The 24,052-nt window shown below is 51.1% G+C and overlaps 1 protein-coding gene across 1 annotated transcript in view; it reads left to right on the top strand.

Annotated features, from left to right (window-relative positions):
- The window catches only part of ADAMTS10 (ADAM metallopeptidase with thrombospondin type 1 motif 10), a 46,938-nt gene that overhangs the window by 18,805 nt on the left and 4,081 nt on the right, over positions 1-24,052 (top strand). Inside the window, exons 4-21 of the mRNA XM_010724868.3 lie at positions 1,832-1,991; positions 3,027-3,244; positions 4,468-4,551; positions 5,009-5,154; positions 7,783-7,826; positions 9,112-9,217; positions 9,354-9,500; positions 11,174-11,315; positions 13,992-14,099; positions 15,496-15,641; positions 15,904-15,967; positions 16,663-16,765; positions 19,959-20,092; positions 20,399-20,522; positions 20,897-20,977; positions 22,447-22,610; positions 23,024-23,150; positions 23,771-23,900. Of these exons, the coding sequence (XP_010723170.1) occupies positions 1,832-1,991; positions 3,027-3,244; positions 4,468-4,551; positions 5,009-5,154; positions 7,783-7,826; positions 9,112-9,217; positions 9,354-9,500; positions 11,174-11,315; positions 13,992-14,099; positions 15,496-15,641; positions 15,904-15,967; positions 16,663-16,765; positions 19,959-20,092; positions 20,399-20,522; positions 20,897-20,977; positions 22,447-22,610; positions 23,024-23,150; positions 23,771-23,900 (2,228 nt within the window). The remainder of the gene's footprint in view (positions 1-1,831; positions 1,992-3,026; positions 3,245-4,467; positions 4,552-5,008; positions 5,155-7,782; positions 7,827-9,111; positions 9,218-9,353; positions 9,501-11,173; positions 11,316-13,991; positions 14,100-15,495; positions 15,642-15,903; positions 15,968-16,662; positions 16,766-19,958; positions 20,093-20,398; positions 20,523-20,896; positions 20,978-22,446; positions 22,611-23,023; positions 23,151-23,770; positions 23,901-24,052) is intronic.

Raw genomic sequence — 24,052 nt, 5'->3', positions numbered from 1 at the left:
GGAGGTGGACGGGCCAAGCTGCAGTGCCTTTCCGAAGCGTGGTTGTAAGCTAATAGAATAAACCATCCCTGCTCTGCAGCTGACCTGGGTGAATCACAGACAGGATATCCAGCTCAGCTCCCCCACAAACCACAGAGATCTCTCTCAGGGCCTCTCACGGCCTGCTTTCAACACGCGTGTGTCACGTCCACCACCCAGACCTCAGCGTTTGGCCTGCGGGGTCAGAGTCCCGTGACAGCAGAGCTTCACTCCTGCAGAGTCACAGGAGCTCTTATATGCCCCAAGGAAGCTGCAGATCACAGTGTCCGGGTGGCTGGGAAGGGCCTTTTCCCAGTAGCTCCTGGTTTGCAGGCAGGATGTGCTCACCCCTCCTGCTGCTCTGCCCCAAGCCGGCAGTGACCTCCTTCTCCCCGTCCCACAATGCCGGCAGCCAGCTGGCTTCGCAGGCCGACACTCAGCTTTCCGCCGCAGCCCTCGCCAGGCTAACCTCACAGTACCTCGCTTGTGTTTGAAAAGGTGGAGCGGAGCCAAGAGCAACAGGGCCTGGTGCAAGAGGAAATCCCCCGGCACTCTGGAGATGGGGACTTCGCCGTGCACACACTGCCCCGATTCAGCTTTTGTAGCAGGGAGGGAGGTGGGGAGACACCCATTGCAGAGGCAGCAACCACCTCGGAGAGGCTCTCCCCGCTTGCCCAGCAGTAATGCTGTTACACGGATGGCTCATTCCATGTTAGGACCTCGAGATGTTTTGCAGAGATCTGCTTCCCCACACCCGTACAGCAGATTCTGTCCCTGTTGTGCCACATGCCATCCTATTGCGTGACATCCCATCACTGGGGATCTGTGCACCCAGAGAGGAAGGATGGCTGGATGATATAAGGCTGAGACTCTGGGTATACTGTAGGTCTGTTTGAGCAAAGCCAGGAAGTTTCGTGCTTTGGTTGCTCACTGGTAAAGTTCAGCTGGTAGAATTCCTCCATTTCTTGGAGGTGAGACTGAATGATGAGTTTCTTAATGTTACTTTAGGGTGAAGGAACCTTTTTTGTTGCCCAAACCTTTTATGTAGAGGCAAAGCTTGCAGCAAGGGTAGGAACAGCCAGAGAAGAGCAGCTGGTGAATTGGGTTGCCCATCCTGCTGGTGGCTTCTCCCGCTTTGTTCATTCAAAGATGGGAGAACGGCAACAAAAAATATATCTGAATAGCTAAATCAAAAAATACAGGAGCAGAAACAAAGTCATCTGATAGAAATGGATGGTTGGAGTGTAAAAGGGGAAGTGGTAGCTGCAGGGAAAGGTTCTGGCAGAAAATCTCAATGAAAATCAGACTTCACATTGCAGAGGTGAAGAAGAATGAAGCCTCTGACCATCCACACTCTTCTGCAGATCTGTGCCTCAGTTTCCCAGCTGGTGTTAAGGTCCTGACCGGCATCCAAAGGCTACTGGGTGAGGTTGAAAAGCAAAGGAGTTGTTCCTGCTGAGTTGTGCTGATACGTGAAGACATGGTACTTAGGATCCCACAGATAGATCTTAATTAGATCTTAATTAGATCAATGTATGGAATAGGAAACAATTTTGCAAGGAATTAGTGTGATTTTGTGAGAACTTCAGTGTGGATGTCCTGAGGCATCCATGAGCAGCTGGCTCAGTTTGCTTTGGTCCATAGCTTTGTATGATTCAGTGTTTGTGCATAAATGAAGGAATCTTGCATGATCTCTCAGCTATTTGTCAGTTCCCAGAAATTCAGGGACTAACCATCAGAACATTTGTTATGAGAAGCCACTAGCACGTCACCCATTTCTCTCCCTACCTCTTCTGTTTCTTTCCTTTCACAGCACGGGGTAATAGTTGCAGATGAGGAGGAATATTTCATCGAACCGCTGAGCCCAGGAGCCAACGTCAGCGCAGGGAATGAGGGCAAGGGCAGCCCCCACGTTGTGTACAAGCGATCATCCCTCCAGTACCCACACATGGATGCAGCCTGCGGCGTGCTAGGTATCTGTGCCCACCAAATGTCTTCAGTCCATCCCAGTGCAGGCTGGGAAAGTCCATGCTTCCCTCTATGGCAAATAGACAAATCCACCCTCTTGTATTTAAGAAAGTTTTATTTATGTATTTACTTTTACCCATGCTAAGCATTTCTGGTGGCCTGGTCTTTGGAATACTCTTGTACTCTCTTTTTCACAGCAGGGCCTTTAGATTTGTAAATAGAGGGTGGAATTGAGGAAAAAATCTCTCTTATTGTTCTTACAAAAATCCTCCCAGATTTGGCCAATTTAGGATTGAGAAATCATACTTCACAAATGCTCAGCCTCTTCCCCGCATGCCTGTGCCCTTCTCATCCTTGCCAGAATTCAGTCCCAGAGCCTGGGTGAAGCCCCTGGCCCCCATGGCACCCAGGCTCTCCAGGTACAGTGCGATTCAGCATCAGAACAGAGGAGGTTGCAGCCAGCTCTCCCCACTGCACAGTAGTACAGTAAGCCCCAGACAGCTTTCCTGCCCTACAGTGGGACTCAAGCCATGGGGCTGAGCTGACAAACCCCAAAACACCAGAGCTGGGGACATATCTGCAGTCAGGTCAGTAGCACTTGAAGCCTGGAGCTCAGTCCTACAAACCTGCTGCTGCTTTGGAGGCTGCAACCATGTCTGCGGAGGAAAAGCCAAGTCCTAAATTCAGGTCCTGGCAGGAAAAGGAAAGAGGAAATGATCTGCAGTGGCTTTATTGTCAGATTATGTCTGTGTAGTTTCTAAATCCACACAGCTCTTCCCCATGACGGAGCCAAGGGCAGGGCCCTGCCATAGAGCAGCAGTGGAGGTGCTGCCTGCAGCAGAGTGGGCACAGGCAGGAGGGCAGCAGGATGCCAGCAGAGCCCCTGGGAATCCTCAGCACAAGAACAGGGCTGGGTGTATGCTGGGTCCATGTGTGGTACATACAGAGCCTTGCAATGCCTTTCCTACCCAGCTCCAAAACCAAGCAATCTATCCCTCACCTCTGTGATTTTGCAGCAGCCAAATTTCTTTCCTCCTCAGATGAGAAGCCCTGGAAAGGGAGGCACTGGTGGCTGAGGACATTGAAGCCATCCCCACTGAAGCCATCAGGCAACCACAGCCAGCGAGGGCAGCTGCCCCTGAAGAGATCCGTCAGCACAGAGCGCTACGTGGAGACCCTGGTGGTGGCTGACAAAATGATGGTGGGGTACCACGGCCGGCGGGACATAGAGCAGTACATCCTGGCCATCATGAATATTGTAAGTGTTATAACCACATCATGGAGCTTGGGGAGCCCTGAGGCTTGCATACCCAGCAGCAGAGAAAAAGCTGAGTAAAGCCTGTTCTGAACCCCAGATGTCTGAGTTTGGCAAAGGGTGAGACAGGCTTTTCCTGTGAGATGATGAGTGGTACAGAGGGAGCACAATGGGGAAGTGAGATCTGTTCCAAGATTGTAGTGTTCCTTCCCAGGCAACAATCCTGACATGCTGCCACTGTCCCAGAGCAGTGATACTCCTAAGCCTGCAGGGACTGTGTGTTGTACATTGGGAGGCACTTCAGGAGAGCTAAACTCTGGCCTCTGTGACCACACTAGGCCAGATCTAGACTGGGAGAACAAAGCCCTTTCTTTGAACAGCATCTCTCATCTCAAATTAGCAATGCAAATGGAGCCAGACAAGCTGAGAGACACATGGGAAAGCATAAGGACAGTCAGCTCTCACGCCTGGGGGCTGATCAGTGTGAGGGGTAGGGAGAAGTACCCCCTGATCTTCCATACAGCTCTGCCTGTGTCTCTGGGTTACCGCAGAGGAGCTTCCTCTACAGCATCACGTTGAGGTCATTGCTGGCAGCAGGATGCCAGGCTAGATGCATTAACAGCTTCGACTGGTCATGCTGAGTCCTCCTGTGAGGTGAGATGAGTTTGGAGGTTATCCATCAAACCTATGAAAGCCCCTCTTGTGATAGTTCTTTGTCCTGTCCTCTGTAGGATCTCTTTTCATGGCTTGCTCTGTTTGCATTTCTAAAGCAGATGCCAGATTTGAAAACAATACAGTTTCAAACTGTTTCATCTGCTGTAAAACACCCACCGTGTGGCAGCAGATTTCTGGGAGATGCTGTCTCATTCCCTGCTGACAGGCAGCCAGCACAACTCCATCCCTAAGGCTGCATTATGCCAGAGCCACAGAGCTTCCACAACGTAGGGAGCAAGGTGTAGGTGCTGCAGGATTCCATCTTCACCATTCAAACCTCTCCAGAAGGAGACATCAAGGTCTGAACAAGTTGTAGGAGGTTTTGCAATCCAAATAGTAACGTGGAGTCTCATTCCCATTTCTGCTTTCTTTAGGATTGTATTTACACCCCTCAGCAATGCTGTTTTCCCATATGGGTGCCCAGCATGTGCCCACCTTCCAGCTGCCTGCCCCATCACTCTGCTACCGAGCTCATTTTTAAGACTCGTCTTTTCTTGTTTCTTGGAGGTCAGGTTGCCAAACTTTTCCAGGACTCGAGTCTGGGCAATATTGTCAATATCCTGGTGACCCGGCTGATTCTCCTCACTGAGGATCAGGTAAGCTGGGCTTTGCTGAGCTGCTCGCATTGTGCTGCTGCACTCCCTCTGGGGAACTGTGCACTCCCTCTGGATGTTACCCTTGGAATCCCCCTACCCCATGCAGTCTTCTGGGTGCACCACCGTGCTCCCAAAGGCAGCTGGGAACTGGTTTCAAGCTGTGGGAAGATGGGACTCTGAGGATAAGGTGGCTTTTGGGAGACTTAAGTAGTTTTAATAACCCTGAAGGGGACATGGTTTAGTGGGCATAGTAGGGATGGGTTGATGGTTGGACTTGATGATCTTAGACGTATTTTCCAATCTTAATGATTCTATGACTCTAAAAAGTTGTGCTTCCTCTTGGTGTGAAGGGGGTGGGTATCTGGACTGGTTTCAGTGTTCTGCTGGCATGGAAATCATCAGTGCCTTCACATCAGAGCTTCTCTGGGAACATGCTGTTATATTGCTTCCATTCCAGCCCACACTGGAGATTAACCACCATGCTGGGAAATCCCTGGACAGCTTCTGCAAATGGCAGAAATCCATTGTGAACAGGAACGGCAATGGGAATGCTATCCCTGAGAACGGCATAGCTAATCACGACACCGCGGTGCTGATCACCAGGTAAGGAAGCTCCCAACCTTGGCAGCACTCTCTTCCACCTCCATCCACGTGATTCATGCCAAACTGGCTTGGTAGCGGCTGACCCTTCAGCCCAGCTGCCTGCCTGTTCTGCTGCAGCAATGCAGATTACTGCAGTTCAGATAACCATCATCCATCCTCCAACGTCTTCTCTCCATGTCGTTGTGCTCACAAAGAGCTTAGTTTGCAGCCATGGGTATTTGTGCACCAGCATGTCCATAGAGCAGGATGTACAGCAGTGAGCATTGTAGGTGGGACCACACTCCAGAGTCCTTGGACTTCAGCAGCCTACTGAGATAGAGAGCCCAACCTGCTTCCTCTGTGAAGGATGGAGAAGAGTAAAAAGTGTGACTTGAGCATCATGACAATGGCAGAGGGTCTCCAGCCAACATAGGATCTGATTTCATGTTGCATGCCTACATGTAGGACTGAGCTCTCTCCTTTGTAGCTGGCAGATCTCCCTTGAAATGACTTCATCTCATCTAAGAAGAACAGTCCTAGAGGTGCCTGCCTGTCCCCACTCCTGTACAAATGGCTGGGTCAGTAGGTACCCATCCCTGGAAACTCTCAAGGTCAGGCTGGATCAGGCTTTGAACACCTTGATTGAGCTGTAGTTGTCTGTGCTCACTGCAGAGGAGTTGAACCAGATGGCCTTTAAAGGTCCTTTCCAACTCTATGATTCTGTGAAGTTAAGCTGGATTCTGAATTAGACCACTCCCAAGCTGGATGAAAGCATCTGAACCTTCACACATGGCACAAATAATCCCCATTGAAATAACTGTGTGCCTGATCCTGGAACAGCAGAGGGTATGAAAGGAAGCACAGAGAATGCTGACAGGAAAACTGGAAGAATGGAGGCCATGGAGAGGACAACTGTGAGGATGGAGGGCGCCAAGAAGCAGCTCTCAGCACCCAGGCACTGCCTGCACCCTGAGCACCAGAGAGCCACTGCTTGGCTGATGGGGCAGGGACCCCATGCATCCTGTGAGCCCATACAGCACTCAGGGGGAGCAAACAGAGCACCCCCTTGGCCCTAATCTCATCCTCCCAGAGCATCTGCTCTGTAGCATCTGCTTTTCCTCCACACATGTGGGACATGAGCGCAGACTCCGAATTCTTCAGCCTCACACCAGATGTTTGAGCTAACCCTCAGCCACTCGCCGCCCAGCTTGGACAGCACCAGCATGTTGCTCATAAATTCCTGATAACATCTTGCTGAGCTGTGGGCTTTTTGCTCTCGTGGAGACGTGTCGAATCGGAGCCTCCAAAGGCTTTCACGGATCCGCTCAAAACAAAGCAACAAATGTTTTTCACTTGTTTGGCTTCCTGCCGGAGGTGAGAGCTTTGGACACTTTGAGAGAGCACCAGGGGCCAAAGGGACAGGAGCCATAACTAGGAACATGCTGCAATTAACCCCCTGTGTGCTGCCAGTTTGCTTCCTTCCTACTTTCATTCCCCTGAGTCCACCAGGAGTGGTGTCAGAAGGTCAACTGCCCACTCAGGAGTCCCAAAAGTCACATCACAGTCAGTGCCCTCAGTGTCATGCACCCAAAACACACTTGGGTTGAAATGCACCTCATGGCCAAGGAGCAGCACCCACCACCCAGCTGTTCCCTGTGTAGATTTAAACTTAGTGTTGCCAAAGCTTTGCAAATACCCAAATATTTGAGTCTGCCCTCCATACAAAGAGCAGAACATGGAGAAGGGATGTAAACAGAGGCAGGGAGGGCATGCAGCTCATCTCTACACGTAAACAACAATATTCACTCTCTGACCTAAACTCCATCTTCTGGAGGTGCTGCCGGTGCCCCATTGCAAGGATGCCTTTCAGCTGGGAGGAAATCTTTGCTGTCCTCGTTCAGCTTTTCCTCACTTGCAGCTAATGATGTGCAGTCAGTTCCTTGATGCAATGGCTGAAAGTCCAAGCCAGGAACAGAGGAAAGAGTAATTTTGAATCAACCCATATTGAATTTGTTTGGAAGATTCTCAGTAAAGAACGAAGCTGAGAAAAAAAAGATCATTAAAAAAAATCGCATTACAATTATAATGAAACTAAAGTAAATTTTGAAGTGAAACAATTTCAAGCTGAAATGTGTGTTGTTTAAGAAAATAAATAAATCAAAGCTGCGTGTTCGATTGATAGGATTTAATGCAATAGATCTGAGTGCACAGACACAAAGTCCTCATCAGTCAAGGCAGTTCCATGAGCCTGATCCTCCCCAAAGGGAAGTGCCTGGCTCACGGCAATGTGCTGGATACTCTTGAGCAGCACTGGGCCATCCAGCCAAACCCACAAAGCTTCAGGGCTGCTGGCTCACTGTGTTTCATCAAAACCCCACCTCTGACCCCATCCAGTGTTGCTCAGTAGTTAAGTGACCCATACGTCAGAGCTATCCTTAAAAGAACGTCTCAGTGCGTCTCAGCCTGGGAGTATTGCAAAATATGGATCTGAGGCATCTCTTACCTGTTGCAGTCTGTACTCTCCATGCCAGAAGTGTTGCATGAGCTGTTTTGTACGTGAATCATTGGTAAAGTTGAGAAGTGTTTGCAAAAGATTTTGAAGTTGCTGACATCATGCATGTTCTTAATGCCACCTTCTTCTCTTTGCAGATATGACATTTGCATCTACAAGAATAAGCCCTGTGGCACACTGGGTAGGTAGGATTTTGCTTGTAGGCTCTCCAAACCAGCACGTACATCTTTGAGAGCGTGGTACGGGAGGGCTGCCCCATCCGTGTTTCGTAATGAGCAAGCGAAGGGGAAGCGCTCGCCCAATGCTCCCTTGAGTGCCAGCAGCAAAGCCAGGAACAGGCCCATGGTTTCCAGCCTGCCAGACCATGTAGCCTCCTTACTTCTGTAAACACTAAAAGCAGCAACCCGGAGGACGGATGGGCTCTGGAACGCTTCTCTGTTATATCCCTGGGTCAGGTCCAGCTTGATGATTAAGAACCGCTTGCATCTAGGGCTGGTCCATAGCCTAGTGGAGTATTCCTGGCTTAGCAGGGAGAAATAAGACTTTTTTGTGATGACTGTAAAGGGAGTTCTTTATTTAAACTGCTAGACGCAGACAGACCCTGCCGCTCTCTCTGGCTGTAGCTCCTAATTTGTCTTGCCCTGGTCTAGACTAAGCAGTCAGGGAAGGATTATTGCTGTGAATCACTGCAGTTAAAAAGGAAAATTTGGTGGATCTCTGACCTGATGTGGCTGTGGAAGAGGTGCCTGGGAGGGTGGTGGTGGCTGGAGGGCTTGTGGTGGCTTGGCCCATTCCTAGAACTGAGTTTGTCCCTTTCTCAGCCCTTAGCAGTGGGACACAGCCTGTGGCACTTGGTAAGTGGGTGGCAGAGAGTCAGGGGAATCTGCTGCCCAAATCCCAGGGAGGTTTCTCCTTTCTCCAGCCCTCCAGATAGAGTCAGGGTGGATTTCCGATTATGGTGGGTGTCAGCCAGGACCAGATGCAGGTGGTCAGGCTGGATCTCAGGCTACTTGGTTGTCCAGGGTGCCCTGATAGGGTTTGAGTGACCAAGTGCTAGTGTGGCTGATTCCAGCCCCCTGGTAAAATGACCTGTTCTCCCATCAGCAGCGCTGTTGCTGAGACAAGGACTGCTAGATATGAAATTCAGTGGGTTTTGACCCATCTTCAGCATTTCTTAATCTGCTGTTGTCAAAATTAGTTGGCAGTGCTGAGTGTCCCTGTGCCCCATCCCATAAAACCCATGTCTTCGTACCAATAGCCAGTGAAACCAGTAAGAAGAAACTTGCTATTGAGCAGGCTGTGTTCAGTGTTAGTGAGCATGAAGTGCCTCATTAGGTCCCCCAGTGTAACCCATGCCCATCTCAGCTGCTTGGTGCTGGTCCTACGTCCCCCAGTGCAACCCATGCCCCATCCCTTCCAACCAGGGATATTCTATTCTATGTGACTGCTCCATCTGCCTTCCCTAGGCCTGGCCCCGGTGGGTGGCATGTGTGAACGAGAACGAAGCTGCAGCATCAACGAGGACATTGGCCTGGCCACAGCCTTCACCATTGCCCATGAGATTGGCCACACGTGAGTACCGTGCCAAGGAGTCCCCATGGGCAGTCAGTGGGAAGAAAGGTTCCTGTTGGTCTGTTCCTGCCAACAGGAGCTGCAAAACCCTTCTTATGGTTGATCATCTCTCTAATACTTTGGTATGGCTTTCTAGGTTTGGCATGAATCACGATGGGGTTGGAAACAGCTGTGGCTCCCGTGGGCAAGAAACGGCCAAGCTGATGGCTGCTCACATCACCATGAAAACCAACCCCTTCGTATGGTCTACATGCAGCAGGGATTATATCACCAGCTTTCTGGAGTAAGGAATCCATGTCATCTTGCCCTCCTTTCTACCCCACAACCGGTACACACCTCCAGACTCTCACAATCCCTTGTGAGGAGTGGGTGAAGCCAAAGAAAAGCCCCCAAAGCACACAGCCCATGCACCTACTGTCTTGTCTCCCAGCACCTCTCCCCGTCCCAAGAGGCATGTGCTTTCCTTCCTTCCTTTAGACATTCCTGCTAAAGATTCTATTTACCTTGCATCTATAAGACCTTTAATTAGCTTCCACACTTCCAGAAACTTCACACATAAATCTGTAGCTTCTGGGGGCATTCAGACATTGCAGAAGTTCAGCCAAGAATCATAGGGAAGGTGGGGAAGGAGGATCTGAAACAGAGCTGGGGCTGCACCCATGTGCAGCTTCTGCAGACACAGAGGAGGAGAGTTTAGAGAAGAATGAGCAACTTAAGGTGTTTTTTGTCCAAAGCACCTTTGGACAAAAGATCCAGGAGAAGGGATTTAGGCTCCTAAGTCCCCAAGTTTTGATATTGCTACCTTGCCTGGGGCTTTTGTTGTGGGTTCAGGCGTTCCCCAGGGCTTTTCTCAAAAACCAAGCAGTTGGGATCTTTTTTGCTGAGGTTTGTGGGAGGATACAGGCACTGCCTAATGGAAGGACTGGGCAGTACTTAAATTACAAACGAGAGAAGCCAGTGTGTAAGATCATCATGGCAGGAGCAAGCTTGGGGCAGTCTGAATACCAGACATTTAGGGTCACAGACCAAAGCTGTGATGCTGCTCTTGTAACACGAAGGCAGACATCCCAAGGGGCTGCCCTCCATCCCACAAAGCTTGGCCATAGCAGCATGGCTTATCACCACATTCCACATCCCGCAGCTCATGTTTGGCCACAGCAAAATCTGCCCTCCTCGCCCTTGGCCCCTGGATGCATGGCAAGGCATGAAGAACATCAGGAAAGCATCGCGGCCGTTGTCCTTGTGTGACTCTGAGGTCTCAGCATGGACAGCAGCAAATCTGTGGCAGCCCCCATGGGAAATCACAGCCTGGAGAGCCCCATCCATGCCAGAGCTGTGGTGTGAATGAGACCCCAGGACATGGGGCCAGGGGAGTGGTGACGGGGCTGTGATTTAAGGAGAGCTCTGAGCGATGAGGAAGAGGGAGGGAAAGGCGTGTTTCTTGCAAAATTTGGATGTTCCTCCAAAGTTCTGGCATGCAGAAGGACAGGCTTGGAGAGCAGGGGCTCTTTTTGCTCAGCACCATCAGCCACAGCTCTGCAGCCACATGGTGGGAGGGCAGAAGTTCCACCAATCCCTGCTTCTGCAAGCAGAACAGGGTCCTTGCACCCACCCATGTTGTGCCAAATGGGGTCTGCTGTACCTGGACTTAAGCAGGACAGCCAGGGCTGGCAGCAGCCTGCAAAACATTGAGATTAAAACTCTGAGAGCTGCTTGTGCCAAAAGTGCTTCCCAAAACCCAGCCCTGGGGATGCAGACAGCAAGATTTCAGAGTGCTTTCTTAGCACTGATTGTGCTCAGAGGTTTCCCTACTGGAGGGCAGTAAAATTATCCCCCCAAAGCAGCCAAGCGTGTGTGAGCCGAGCCCCAGGCAGAGCCAGGTGTGCTGCTGCTCCTCTCCTGCAGTGCATTCCCAAAAGCTTTTCCAAACTCTGATTCTCCTCTCTTTGTTTCCAGCTCTGGGATGGGATTATGCCTGAACAACGCTCCTCCCAAGCAAGACTTTATCTACCCCACAGTGGCTCCGGGTCAGGCCTACGATGCAGATGAGCAGTGCCGTTTCCAGTACGGAGTTAAATCTCGCCAGTGTAAATACGGGGTAGAGAGCCTTCCTGCTTTACTATCGGTTCCCAGGGGGTGGAGGATTGGGGCTGCAAAGATCCATGGGGTCATTCCTCTGCTTTGCTAGCCTGCTTGTAATGAGGGGCACTTGCATGTTCCCTGTGAGCTTTCCACCTTGCTTCCCTAGGAGAGGACAGAGGAGGTCGTTTCACATCCACAGAGGTTGGCTGCAACCCAATTTCCATCAAATTATCCCATGGGATCTCTTGCCTCTGCTCCATGCCTTGGCTGCTGTTGAATGCCAACGGCTGCTGTTGTATCCCAAGCTGCAGTTCTCACCTCCAGACTCCTCTGTCACAGGGGATTTAGTACACAGTTGTATTTTTTGTGATTCTTACTAGAAGTCATTGTGCTACACACACCAACTTAGGAGGAGAAATTTCTCTCTTCCAAAGGAGGTGGGGCATTGTGCTTTAGATGTGTCAGATGTGCCCATCTAAATCCCCATTGCACTGTCTTCCCCTGAGATCTGAATACAAGAAACCACTGAAAGGAAAGATTGTTTCAGGAGATTCTTGAGTCTCAGCCTGACATTTTGCTGTGTTTAACACACAGAACACTGCTGACTGAGCATAGTGGCAAGTGGAAGGTGTGTACACTTAAAGGCTGGTTGAACACCTTCCTCTCAAGAATGCAGAGGATCCACTAGTGAGCATCTGTGTTTTCTGATGGACACACACGTGTGTATCCACCTGGTCCAAGCCCTGAAAAGCTGAAGAAGAATAAGACACTACAGATCAGATCAGATTTAGTTTCTTTTGCAACATCCCCACTGCCCATCCCCATGAGCAAACAAGCCCACTGTTTGCCATTGAAGTAATCCAGTATGAACCAATTTATCACTCTAAGTGTTCAAATGTGTAGTATGGCTTGATGCTAAACCTCCCCCCAGTGATCTTACTAGCTCATCTTGGTGAACAGATACCTGAGTTTGACTCTCCCAGAGTGCCCTGGAAGTAGAGTGGATGCAGCAGTAGAAAAGTCCAAGTTGCACTACTGACTGCAGTCAAAGCCCCTCCTCATCTCAATCAGAGTTTACATGCCTGTTTCCCAGCTCATTTTTAACTTGGTCAGGCTCTTCCTGTATATACACAAGGATCACAAAAGCACAAGATGTCCTTGCAATGACCCTTCCAGCCCAGCCCCTCATGCGTGTTTGGGAGTAGCCCAAGGGGCATAGGACCTCAAGTGAGTGCACATAAATCTGGGTAAATGTGTACATCCACCCATCCCATGTCCCATAAAAACAAACTGCAGAGCAGTGGTGCAAGCATGTCAGCATCCCTTTATTTCTGGCTTTCTCCATCTCCATGCTAGCACAAAGCAGATTATTAATAAGCTTGATGATGATGGGGTGAACAGATATGGTGGAGCTAAGATGTCCATTCTGTTGGTGATACAGTAGGACTTCAAGAGTTCCTACTTCCCAGTAGTTGTAATAACTCTGGGAGTGCAACGTATTTTAGGGACATGATTACTGCGGATGGTGGTGATGAGCTGACAACTAAAATTGATGATCTTAGAGGTCTTTTCCAATCTTAATGATTCTATGATCCAATGAAGGGGTCAGTGCCTTTTCAAGCTGGGAGAGAGATTGTCTTTTCCTTCATCAAAGCTGTGCTTTTGTGGTAAGAGTTAGGAACCAAAACCCCATTGTGTCTAAGAACTGAGGTCTATTGGCACATTCTCACTGGGTCATCCAGTGCCACCCCATCCTTGCAAACCCAAGGACAAGAGTGGGAGGCACAGGAACCCTAAGCTCACATTTTCACCCCTCTTGGTGCCAGCCCTGAGGATTCCCAGTTGCCCAGCTGGCAGCCATATGGTCACTGTGCCTGTGTTGGGGATCTCTGTGAAATGGGGAGTTTTCTAAATTCTTCCTTCAGTAAGAGTAGGAAAAGGGCAGTAATGTGGCAGGGAACTCAGCTCTGCTTTTTAGCTGTTGCTTTGCAGTTTGCTGGTGTTGAAGTCCAGTGCGGCTGATGTTAGGGGCAGAGCAGATCTGCACTTTCTGATGTAGCAGCTGTAATGAATTTGCAGGGTGTCTGCCATAGCCTTGAAGTTTGGGTGGGTTTTGAATTGACAGGTGGAGCAACCAAGGGAAGCTTTTTGTCTGAGAAGTCAGGATGGGTCAGGAAACCTCCTGTCAGGAGGTGTGGAGTTCCCAGCCCTTTCCATTCCATAGACCCAGCTGCACCCAGGACCTTGCAGAGAAGCAAGCAGAAATGCTAACTTCTGAGCTGCTCAGGGGCTCTGTCAGCATCTGGCATTGTTTTGACTGCTCTGAAAGCAGCTCTGAACTCTCCAGAGGAGTATTCCCTTCACGACTGTTAGGCTGGCAGAAGATGACAGACGTGATGTGAGGCCTCATGGGTTATGCTTGCATTCCCAAGCAGCCTCAGCTTCCCTCTGAAGCAGACCTGGACCCATCTGGCAGGGGGATGCTCATGATGGGTGCTGCAGGATGGGTCCTTGTGCTTGGCCTCTGCAATGAAGACCCAGTAAAGGAAACATCCCCAGCCCTGGGGAGGGGACTTGCTGCATTGCCCCAGCCTTGCAGCCCCAGCAGGGGGTGAATCCTGACCTCGGCTCTGTGTCTTTGCCTCTTTCTTCTTCCCTCCCCCTCTCTCCCCCAAAATCTTTCTCTTTCCAGGAGGTCTGCAGTGAGTTATGGTGTCTGAGTAAAAGCAACCGCTGCATAACCAACAGCATCCCTGCTGCAGAGGGGACCATCTGCCAAACCAACACCATTGAGAAGGGGGTAAGGAAGCCCAGGTCACATGTGAGTTGGCAGTGGGTGGGTGAATCTCTTGTCCAGTGATAACTGTGGTTACTGGGGAGTGCAAAGCTGATTCAAGAGCACCCACCATTCCCTGCACAATGGGAACCCAGCTGTGCCAAGGACCACCAGGACCCCTGAGCACACTCAAATATCAGACCATTTTTCATGCTCTGCTGAGAGGGGAAGATAGGATTTTCCATGGCCATGTATTTTGGAAGTGAGTTTTGACTTAAGAATTGTTCATCTTTCTTCTTTCCCTGCACCTCTGGCCCTCATTTGCACCAGCATTAAGTGAGTGTGAAATTATTAAAGCAAAGCGTTAATGAGTCCCAGTGCCTTTGCAGCCTGTGTGCAATATTTGGGACAATGGAGAATCAGGACTGGGACATCCACCATAAAACAGGCTCATGTTTTCCCACTAGAGGAAAAATAATTCCCAAGAAATTGAAGAAAAAAATCAGATCCTTAAGAAGCTGAAGAAGCTCGTGTGCAGGATGGCTTTGAGAAATGCGTTATTTTTTAGAGTTCTCTTAGCTTTACTGGAAATTAGATCAAAAGAGATTAGGCAGCTCCTGGAGCTGAACATCCCTGCTGATCAAAATTCACCATATACAAGAACAATCTTTTTCTCGTAGTGATTTTTTACCAGCTTTTGTAACTTTCAAATATTTCTGCTTCCTCCCACTTACTACTGGTTATTTTCTGACCAGAGTGTGCATCCTGCACCAGCAGTCCCTGTGCTTCCATGCAGGGACACCAGAAGGGCTGTGCATGCTCTGCATGTGGTTGCACCTTTGCTAATGTGCTGCCATGCAAGCAGCCAGCCATCCTGGGAGGTTTATTATTCCCTGCAGACTGTGCTGCCTGCAGAGAGCCTGGCTTGAAAGGAGCCGGGAGAAGCTGTGCCAGTAGCTCCAGGGTGGGTTATCAGCCCCTGGAAGGAGCACACAGCAGTTTCTTCCTTCCTGGGATTATCTCAGCCCCTGAGACGCTGTGTCTGGCATGGTGCCCAGAGAACAGCAGCGGGTCTGGCAGTATCCTGCTCCTTGCATCACTGTTGACTCCAGGGGGTGCAGGATCCTTTCCAGGTCCAAGGGAAATATTTCATAGGCAAGTTTGCATGAGCATCCCTGCTATCTCTGAGTACACAGCGCACACAGATGGTGATGCTGTGACTCAGACTAAATGGTGCCCAGGAAATGCGAGTGCTCTCTGTGATGGCAAACTTGGCTCCGAGGCCAGTACAGCCCAGAATTCAAATTTCGTGGGATCAAGTCTGATCCCAGCCCTTCTATGACCAAAGGAGGCGAGAGAGCTTTCTGGGAGGAGGAGAGCGTGTCGTTCTCAAGGTCTCTGAAGCTCTGTCTCTCCCCAGTGGTGCTACAAGAGGGAATGTGTGCCCTTTGGCACCCGGCCGGAGGGTGTGGATGGTGCCTGGGGATCCTGGTCATCCTGGGGTGAGTGCAGCAGGACGTGCGGCGGCGGTGTGTCCTCCTCCGTCCGGCACTGCGACAGCCCGCGGTAGGTGTGCGTGCACGTGGCCATGCCTTGTCCTGGATGCTCAGGTCAGTGGGGAAGGTGACAGCTGCTCAGACAATCCCACTGCATGCTGGCAGTTAGGCATGCAAATTCCTCCAGGCAGAACCTGTCCTTGTAGCAGAAGCCTTGGTGTTCCCGTAGGTACCCATGCTGTCCAACCAATGCTGGCCTGGGGCAGCTGTCTGCCACCAATGCTGGCTTGCTGTCCTGAGCTGCTTTTTTCCTCTTATTCCCTGTTTGCCAGGCCTACAATCGGAGGGAAGTACTGCCTGGGGGAGCGGAAACGCTATCGGTCCTGTAACACTGATGTAAGTACCATCAAGCTGACATAGAGGAATGCCAGGGGGTCAGCAGGGCTTTGACGTGGGCAGGGAGCACTGTGCTGAATATGGAGGCAGCAGTGAGCCTTCTGCATGGCTCTGGGCTGTTAGGCACTGCAATGGGACTGCTGGGTTGTGAGGCTGGGGGAGGTGAAGCATGCTGTGCTGGCGGCAGTGGGGAAGAACCAAGCAGGATGGAGCACGTCTGCACCACCTGGTTCAGAGAGCAGATTGGTGCTACATGCTCAAGGGGCTTTGGTATCAAAAAGGGGCCCGAAAAGATAACAAGGAAAAGATCAGAGGCTTTCAGCACCAACACAGCAGCGGTTGCTTTGCACTCTGTGAGTGCAAGCCCAGCAGTCTCCCAAAACCCCAGTACAGCACCTGGCTTCCCCGAGGTGGGCGTTAGACCTCAGAGGGAACAAAGAGAAACAACTGTGCTGCAGGGGTACACAGTTCAGCTTTGAATCTGGGAAATTACAGCTTTAATGTCCATGGGCTTGTAGTTAGGAAATAAGATGCTTCCCCAATGCCTTTTGCCATCCTACAGCGTTGGGCAGGGGTCAGAGCTGGTGTCCATCTCAAAGCGCTGGTGCTATCACTGCTGGACCTGCAGCCACCTAGCACCCTAGCAGTAAGGCATTGCTTCACCTATGTGCTCATCTCTCTGTCTGTGGCTGCAGGACTGCCCACCAGGGTCCCAGGACTTCCGAGAGCTGCAGTGTGCTGAGTTTGATAATGTCCCCTTCCGAGGGAAGTACTACACCTGGAAGACATACCGGGGAGGTGAGTGAGATGGCAGTAGGCCACCATCTCTTTGAGAACAGGTCCTGTAAGCTGTGTGCTGCAGGTTGCTAGGCTGCTCACCAGGATGTCCTGCCATGCCCCCATCCTGCATCACTCAGCTCTGTGTAATTACTCTTCAACATCTTTTCTCTGGCAGAACCAGCAGTATGGGAGCTGTTAAGCTGCTTTCCTTCAGTCTGATTCTTAATTATCAAGTGAACAAACACAGAGACAAAAAAAACGAGTTGCTAAAGCAATGCAAAGTACCATTCTGTTTAGTTCAGGACTCACCCTGGTACATGATGAAGGAGACAAAGGGGAGAGCTCTATCTGCACCACCAGGTAGAGCTTCAGCTCTTACCCAAGCAGAAGGGATCCAAACTAAGAGATCCTGCAGAATTCCCCCCTTCCAATGTCAGTCCCCATGTGTCCTGCCTGTCCAGCAAGGAGAGGGGGTGGGTGGAGGCCTCTGTGGCAGAAATCTCTTAATAATGAGAAAGAACAGCGCGTCTTCTTCTTGTAGTTAATGAACTTGACTGGGGAAATCCTTCACAGCTGTGTAAATAAGCACACCTCCCAGCAGGGCTCCTGCAGCCGGAGCAGATGTGCTGAGGCTGCAGGGGATGGATCAATAAGAATGTAATAAAATTGCAAAGCAGTCAGTCACACAAAGACCCCAATGGATGCCAAGGTGGAAGATAACCCTGCGGCTGGAGCTGCCCTTGCTCAGACCTCTTTCTTCCCCAGTGATCCGAGCCCAAGGGATGGTTTCCCAGTTGCACATCAGCCTTTGTATTTTAATCTGGCCCTAAATGATTTCTGCTTTGGCTTTCAAATTAGCCCCTTCCTCTCACTGCTTCCCCTCCCATAAAATAAGGTGATGAAATGTATCCTCTTCCCAGGAGCCTGTGAGTGTTGGCACAGCCACACCTTGAAGGAATGTGGGAGTTCCTCATGTCAAATCTCCAGGTTGGCTTTGGGTGATGGTCATGAGGAGCTGCATTATTTGGCATTTACTATTTGGTGTCAGAGGACATCACTGTCTTCCCATGCAGGGGTGCAGAGAAGGAAATGCAGGCATTACAAGTAAGGGACTGGAAGTGGTGTGTTCCTTGTTTCTGGGACCCAGCACCAAGCAGTTGCTACTGATGTTAACAGCATGGGCTGCTCTTGCTGGGCCCTTGGATGAGCTGGGATCATGGTGGCACTAAAGGGGTCCCCCCCTCCAACAAATTCTTTGCCCAAGTGTGAGTGATGTGGCAGCACAGACACTCACCTGATCTTCTGCTGGTAATGCCTCTGCTCTGCAGGATGTTTTGGGCCATATGTCCATATACCAGGAAACATTCACCACTCTGGCTGAGCCTCTTCCCCAACTGAGCTCAGCCACGGCACCCTGCAGCCACCCCACTGCTGAAGCACACAGTGGTGTGAGGATGCCATTCACCCATCAGGCTCACAATGATGTCCCTCCCCAGATGGGAAACATCCCAGGCACACAGGGCACCGGTCCCATGGGCATTTTGGGATGGGACCAAGCCACCCACTGAAGCCTGGTGTCAGCCACAGAGACACTGTGGACTGAGGTTGAGTTCTCCATGGGGCCACACGGTGCTTTCCTGGTGGTGATTTATAACAGTGCTGCAGTCCAGACCCCAGGAACGAAAGGCAGCCCCAGCGAGAAGTGCTGAGCTCAGCCTTTCAGAGCTCAGCAGTCAGCAGATACCTCATGGAATGCGGCTTTAATTGTTTGTTTATTTTGTTTTATTCGCTTAGTTATTCATTTTGCTCTTGGCGGATGCAAGAGCCAAGGGAGGGAGGAATGGCTTACAGGGTTGGGAGAGGGCTGGCGAGGAGCAGGGGCTTGCAGAAAACAGGAGATTGCTCATCATAGACTGTAATGCGCTTTAATTCCACTATGGGACAGGGCAGGCAGGAGGAACAAAATATCCCTGGAGGCACAGCACAGCACACAACAGGTAAAGGTCGGTACCCACAGCAGATCCCACTCTTATGAACCTTGGATTGCTCATTCCACTGAGCACGGAATTCTGTGAGTTTTCTGGGTCACACCTTCACTGCTTTCCGTGGTGGCTCTGGTGCTGTGAGGGTGCAGCAGAAGTTGGTTTTCCATAGGAAGGGCCAATGGAGCACCTTCTCCAGGGGATTGCCCAGGCATCCTGCTCCACAGCATGCCTGCGAGCAGCTGAATTCCCCTCTCCTGTCTCCTCCTGCTCCTCCCTCCCCCCAGTTTACTCTTCCTTCCCCCCCCAGCACATTTTGGTGCTTCCAGGCACAGCTGGGCCACCCTTCCCCTCCATCTGCCCCTTTGATGTGCAATAACGATTTGCAGATTTAAGAGATTTGGGTTGCTGCAATGTAGGGGCTTCCCAGCTCTGGCAGGCAGCTCATGACCGCCTCCACTGCCTACAGGAGCAAACTGCCAGGACCTGGGGATGCTTCTCTCTGCTGGGGTCCTCTTTGGCCAGTTCAGTAAAATCTAATGAGAGCACAAAAGAAGTTTCTCTGCTCAGTTCTCTGCTCTCAGCTTCTTTCCTCCTTAACCAGTCCTGTTCCCAAGCACCATAAGGCAATATCCACAGACACAGCCTTCTTGGTCCTTAGCTGGTGCTCAGCTCTAACTTGAGCATCCTTCCCCTTCCTCCTCACCTTGCTGTAGTCCTCTTTGCTGGGAAGGGCTCAATTCCCATCAGTTCTGAACAGAAATAAAAGCTTCTGGAACTAAGGATGGACATAGGCTGTTCAGTTCCAGCTTTTGGGGTGATCCTGGACAAATTGCTTATGAGCTGCTGCCTCAACTTCCCTGTCTGTAAAATGGACTGAAGGGTCTCAATAGCCTTTGCAATGTGCCCAGAAGTGACTGACACCACATAAGAGCAGGTCAGTTTGTTTCCTTCCCTGTCACATACCACCCATGTTTCCTAGGATGGGCAGGAAGATAAGTGTATCACCATGTTTCGGTGTCCAGTTCAGGGGGTCTCACCTTGCTACTGGTCCATACAATGTCTGGGTATTGCCATGAGTCCCTCTGCATGGCAGGGATGTCATTCTGAGCACCTGGAGCTGGGAAACAAGCAGAATGAGACCATGAGGAGGCCAAGGGCAAGGTCTGCCTCTCTGCATCTTTTCTTTCTCTCCTTTGACATCATTTAAACCCCAGCATCTTTCTTAGGAGGGGTGAAAGCCTGTTCCCTCAACTGCCTGGCCGAGGGCTTCAACTTCTACACGGAGAGAGCTGCAGCCGTGGTGGATGGGACGCCGTGCCGGCAGGACTCCAACGACATCTGCGTCAATGGGGAATGCAAGGTGGGACAGGCTTAGTGTGAGGGCAGGGCCAGCGTGGTTACAGATGACACTGGTGTGGTGGCATGCCCGAGGGACACGATGCCATCCAGAGAGACCTGGGCAGGCTCGAGCAGTGCCCCCAGGAGAACCTCACGTGGTTCAACAAAGCCAACTGCAAGGTCTGCATCTGGATTGCTGCAACCCCCACTACCAATCCAAGCTGGGGGATGTTAAAGGATTGAATAATAGATTCATAGCATGATTAAGGTTGGCAGTGGGCTTCAGGGCCCCACCAGGATGGCTAATATCCCTCTGCTCCTTCCCCAGCATGTGGGCTGTGACCGTGTTCTGGGCTCTGATGCCAAGGAAGACAAGTGCCGTGTGTGTGGGGGAGATGGCAGCTCCTGTGAGACCATCGAGGGCATCTTCAACCAATCACTGCCGGAGGGAGGTAGGGAGCATGCAGCCAGCATCACCCACCCTGGGGTCCCGTGGCTCACCATAGCCATGTTGGTGACACCAGCTCCTGGGGACACATGGGACAGGGAAGGACGCCCCAAGGAAACAGTGGGAAGGGCTGAAAGCAGGAGTGCATCGCTCCCCTCTGATGACAGTTGGCACCCAGGTGCCTGGCTCCAAGTTCCTGCCCCCTTTCCCATTCTGTTTAATTGCAGAAGGTGGCTAAACAAGCACCTCTGCTCTGCCACCATCTCATTTTGTGTTTTAATCCCCAGGTAACAGATGACATGCACTGCTGATAGGATGAGGCTGGCTGTGGGCTCGTAGGCTGAGCCCCACTGCTTATTACCCCATGGTGTCTTACAGGTTACGAGGAGGTGATCCAGATCCCCAAGGGCTCCGTCCACATCGACATTCGGGAGCTGAACCTCTCCATCAACTACCTAGGTGAGGAGGGCTGGGGGATGCTGAAATCCCAACCGGCCACTGCTTGACTAGCCCTTAGCCCTGTCGTTAGCAGAGGTCCTGGCTTGGGGCGTGGACATAGGAGGGCAGTGGGGTTTGCTAGCAGGGATTCTCGTCCTGGGTCAGCCACAGCTCTCTGCAGCTCTGCCTCCATCTTGTGCTCACCACACAGCAGTGTAACCCTGAGCAAACCCTGCACCCCACGTGGCACTGCCTGTAGCTCCTTGGCGTTCCCCCCACTGCCAGCATGTTGGGCTGGGGATTAAAAATAGACCTTCTCACATTTTCCTCGGGCTTCATTTTCCAGCCAGGCTCCAGCTCGCTTTTTTTGCAATGGGCTTTTTTCTTTCCCCTTGTCTTCCCTTTCTGTCCTTTGTGTGATGTGCGCCGATCAAAGAAGGGTGGGCAAGGTGCTTGAGTTCCCCCCAACAGCTCTCCTGGAGCTGGGTCAGGGGAAGGTGGCAGTGGGGTCCCCTGGCTGTGCCCCTCAGGATAGTTCTCTGGGCTCAGAGATGCTCCAGGTAAACTGAGGACTCGTGTCCATTCAAGCTGGATTTCTTTGTGCTGGAGGCACAGCTCAAGTCGTATCTCTCTGTTGCTGCCACCAAGGACTGTCCCTGCACCCCAGGTGGGAAGAGAGGGAGCATCCTTTATCCTCAGTACTACAGAACTTCCTCTCTGTCCCTGAGCATGATGGCAGTGTCAGCGGTGAGGGTAGGGGTGAGGCAGATGTGGACACAGATGCGTTGGAGGCAGAGCATGGGAATGTGGGCAAGTGCCGGTCTCCCTCTAGTGCCTCCCATAAGCAACCGCAGCCGGGCTGCTTGCCTTCTCCAGCAACCCTGACTCAGTGTGCACTGCTGGATTTGAACCTGCCTTCTTGGCCGCAGCTTTTTCCAGTGCCAGGTGTTCCATCACTGCCCCGGGCAGCTGGTCCAGCTCCCTGCAGCACCATTTGATGGTTGGACCAGATGATCTTAGAGGTCTTTTCTAACCTTAATGATTCTATGAATCCCACCTGTTCCCACTGTGGAAAATGAGGCTGAGTATATTTATCCTCCCACATAACAACGCTCTGAGCCTGGCAGATGAGATTTTGGATGTTGGGTGTGTGTGGATATGGGTACATATAGGATAAGAGATAATGGTCTTAAGTTGCACCAAGAGAGTTTCAGGTTGGATGATAGGAACAATCTCTTCTCTGAAGGAGTGGGCAGGCTTTGAAACAAGCTGCTCAGTAGAGTGGTGGGGTCACCATCCCTGGAGATGTTCAAGAACCATGGAGATGTGGCACTGAGGGAAATGGGTTAGTGGGCTTGGTGATGGGTTGGTTGTTGGACTGGATAATCTTAGTGGTCTTTCCCAAGTTTAATTCTTCTTCCCTTCCCTTCCCTTCCCTTCCCTTCCCTTCCCTTCCCTTCCTGCTAACTCTGGCTCCCTTGTCCTGGCAGCATTGAGAGGTGATGCTGGTGACTACTACATCAACGGGAAGCTCTCCATCGATCCACCGCGACGCTTCGACATTGCGGGCACCACCTTCCACTACAGGAGATCCCCAGATGAGCCTGAGTCCCTGGAGGCCCTGGGGCCCACCAATGTCACCCTCTTTGTCATGGTTGGTAACAGCACATTCCTTTGTGCCCCCACCAGACCTTGTCTAAAGGGACTTTGTGGTGTCTACATGGGAATTAGAGATAACCAGCCCCTATCCTTGCTGCTCGGTGTAAAAGGGGCACAAGAATCAAAGATAAATTGCACTGAATTCTCAGGTCTCCATCCCTTGATCTGCCAAGATATGGAAATACTCATTTTGAGAGTGCATAGGATCTTGTTCTCTGATCATGTCACCTTCGTGCCTGTTCCAATGTCACCTCTGGTGGCTGCTATGTCCATGACGGAAGGGGATGAAAGAGGGAAGGGAAGAGACTTTAGCCACCCTGAATTCCAGACAAGATACTGGGGCTTAGGGTCACCATCAGAACAGCCACAGCTGTGCTGGATTCTGTGGCACGGATGTGTTCTCCACAGGTCCTTGTGAGGACAGAGCTGCAGGGGATCCGGTACAAGTTCAATGCTCCCATCAGCAGAGATGCGTCCAACCAGTACTCATGGCACTACACCCCGTGGACCAAGTGCTCAGTGCTGTGTGCAGGAGGTGAGATTTGACCTGGTGTCAGCAGAGGGAAGCTTTCCCTTGGATCCCTTGGGCTGCTTCTCATGGGGGCTGACACAAGGGTTTGCACCAGGTCTTTTTGTAGAATTGTTTGAGTTGGAAGGGACCTCTGAAGGTCGTGTAGTCCATCTCCATGGCTATGGAGAGCCTGGATGAGAGTGAGAATGGAGAGCCTTTGAAAAGCAAAGCCTAATAATGTTTCCTGCTTAAAACTAAGGCCCCTAACCTGCTCTTCTTTACTAGACACCGACTGAGGCTGATGTTTCCATCTCCTCTGCCAACTGTGCCCCCTAGTCCTTCCTGAATGGTGTCAAAAGACAAAAGTTTAGGATTTTTGAGGGCAATATCATTGAAGCGTAGAATGGCTTAGGTTGAAATGGACCCTAAAGATTATTTAGTTCCAACCTCGTCCACAAGCTGGATGCTGCCCACACAGTCCTCTTGGAGATGCTGGAAGCAAAGGAGGCTTTGGTTAGGAATAGAGAAACGTGTTCCAGGTTGATAAGGTGCAGCAAGTGGCAGAGCCATGAGGCGGTGCCTGCATCCTGGCTCAGCTCAATCCTCAGCCTTGGTCTCACCCCATTGCCTCCTTCTCTCGGCAGGCAGCCAGATCCAATCTGTCGTGTGCAGGAAACTCTCCGACAGCTCAACAGTCTCCAACCATTTCTGTAGCCCTGAAACCAAAATGCTGGAGCGGCAGAGGCCGTGCAACACCGAGCCGTGTGCCCCTGCGTGAGTACCACAGGTGGAGGGAGCATGGATGAAAGAAGGTGAAATCCTCTCCTCTCCCAAGTTACAGTCCTCTGCTACAGTCCCTAAGGGTGATGCTGCCTGGGGAGATGTCTGCTTTGTGCCCTTTCCATCTTTGCTTTTCTCTCTATCCC

Source organism: Meleagris gallopavo, chromosome 30, assembly GCF_000146605.3.
Source record: "Meleagris gallopavo isolate NT-WF06-2002-E0010 breed Aviagen turkey brand Nicholas breeding stock chromosome 30, Turkey_5.1, whole genome shotgun sequence".
In the NCBI taxonomy this organism is placed as follows: Eukaryota; Metazoa; Chordata; class Aves; order Galliformes; family Phasianidae; genus Meleagris; species Meleagris gallopavo.
Note: the sequence above shows the minus strand (reverse complement) of the source record. Positions and strands in the feature narration are given on the sequence as shown.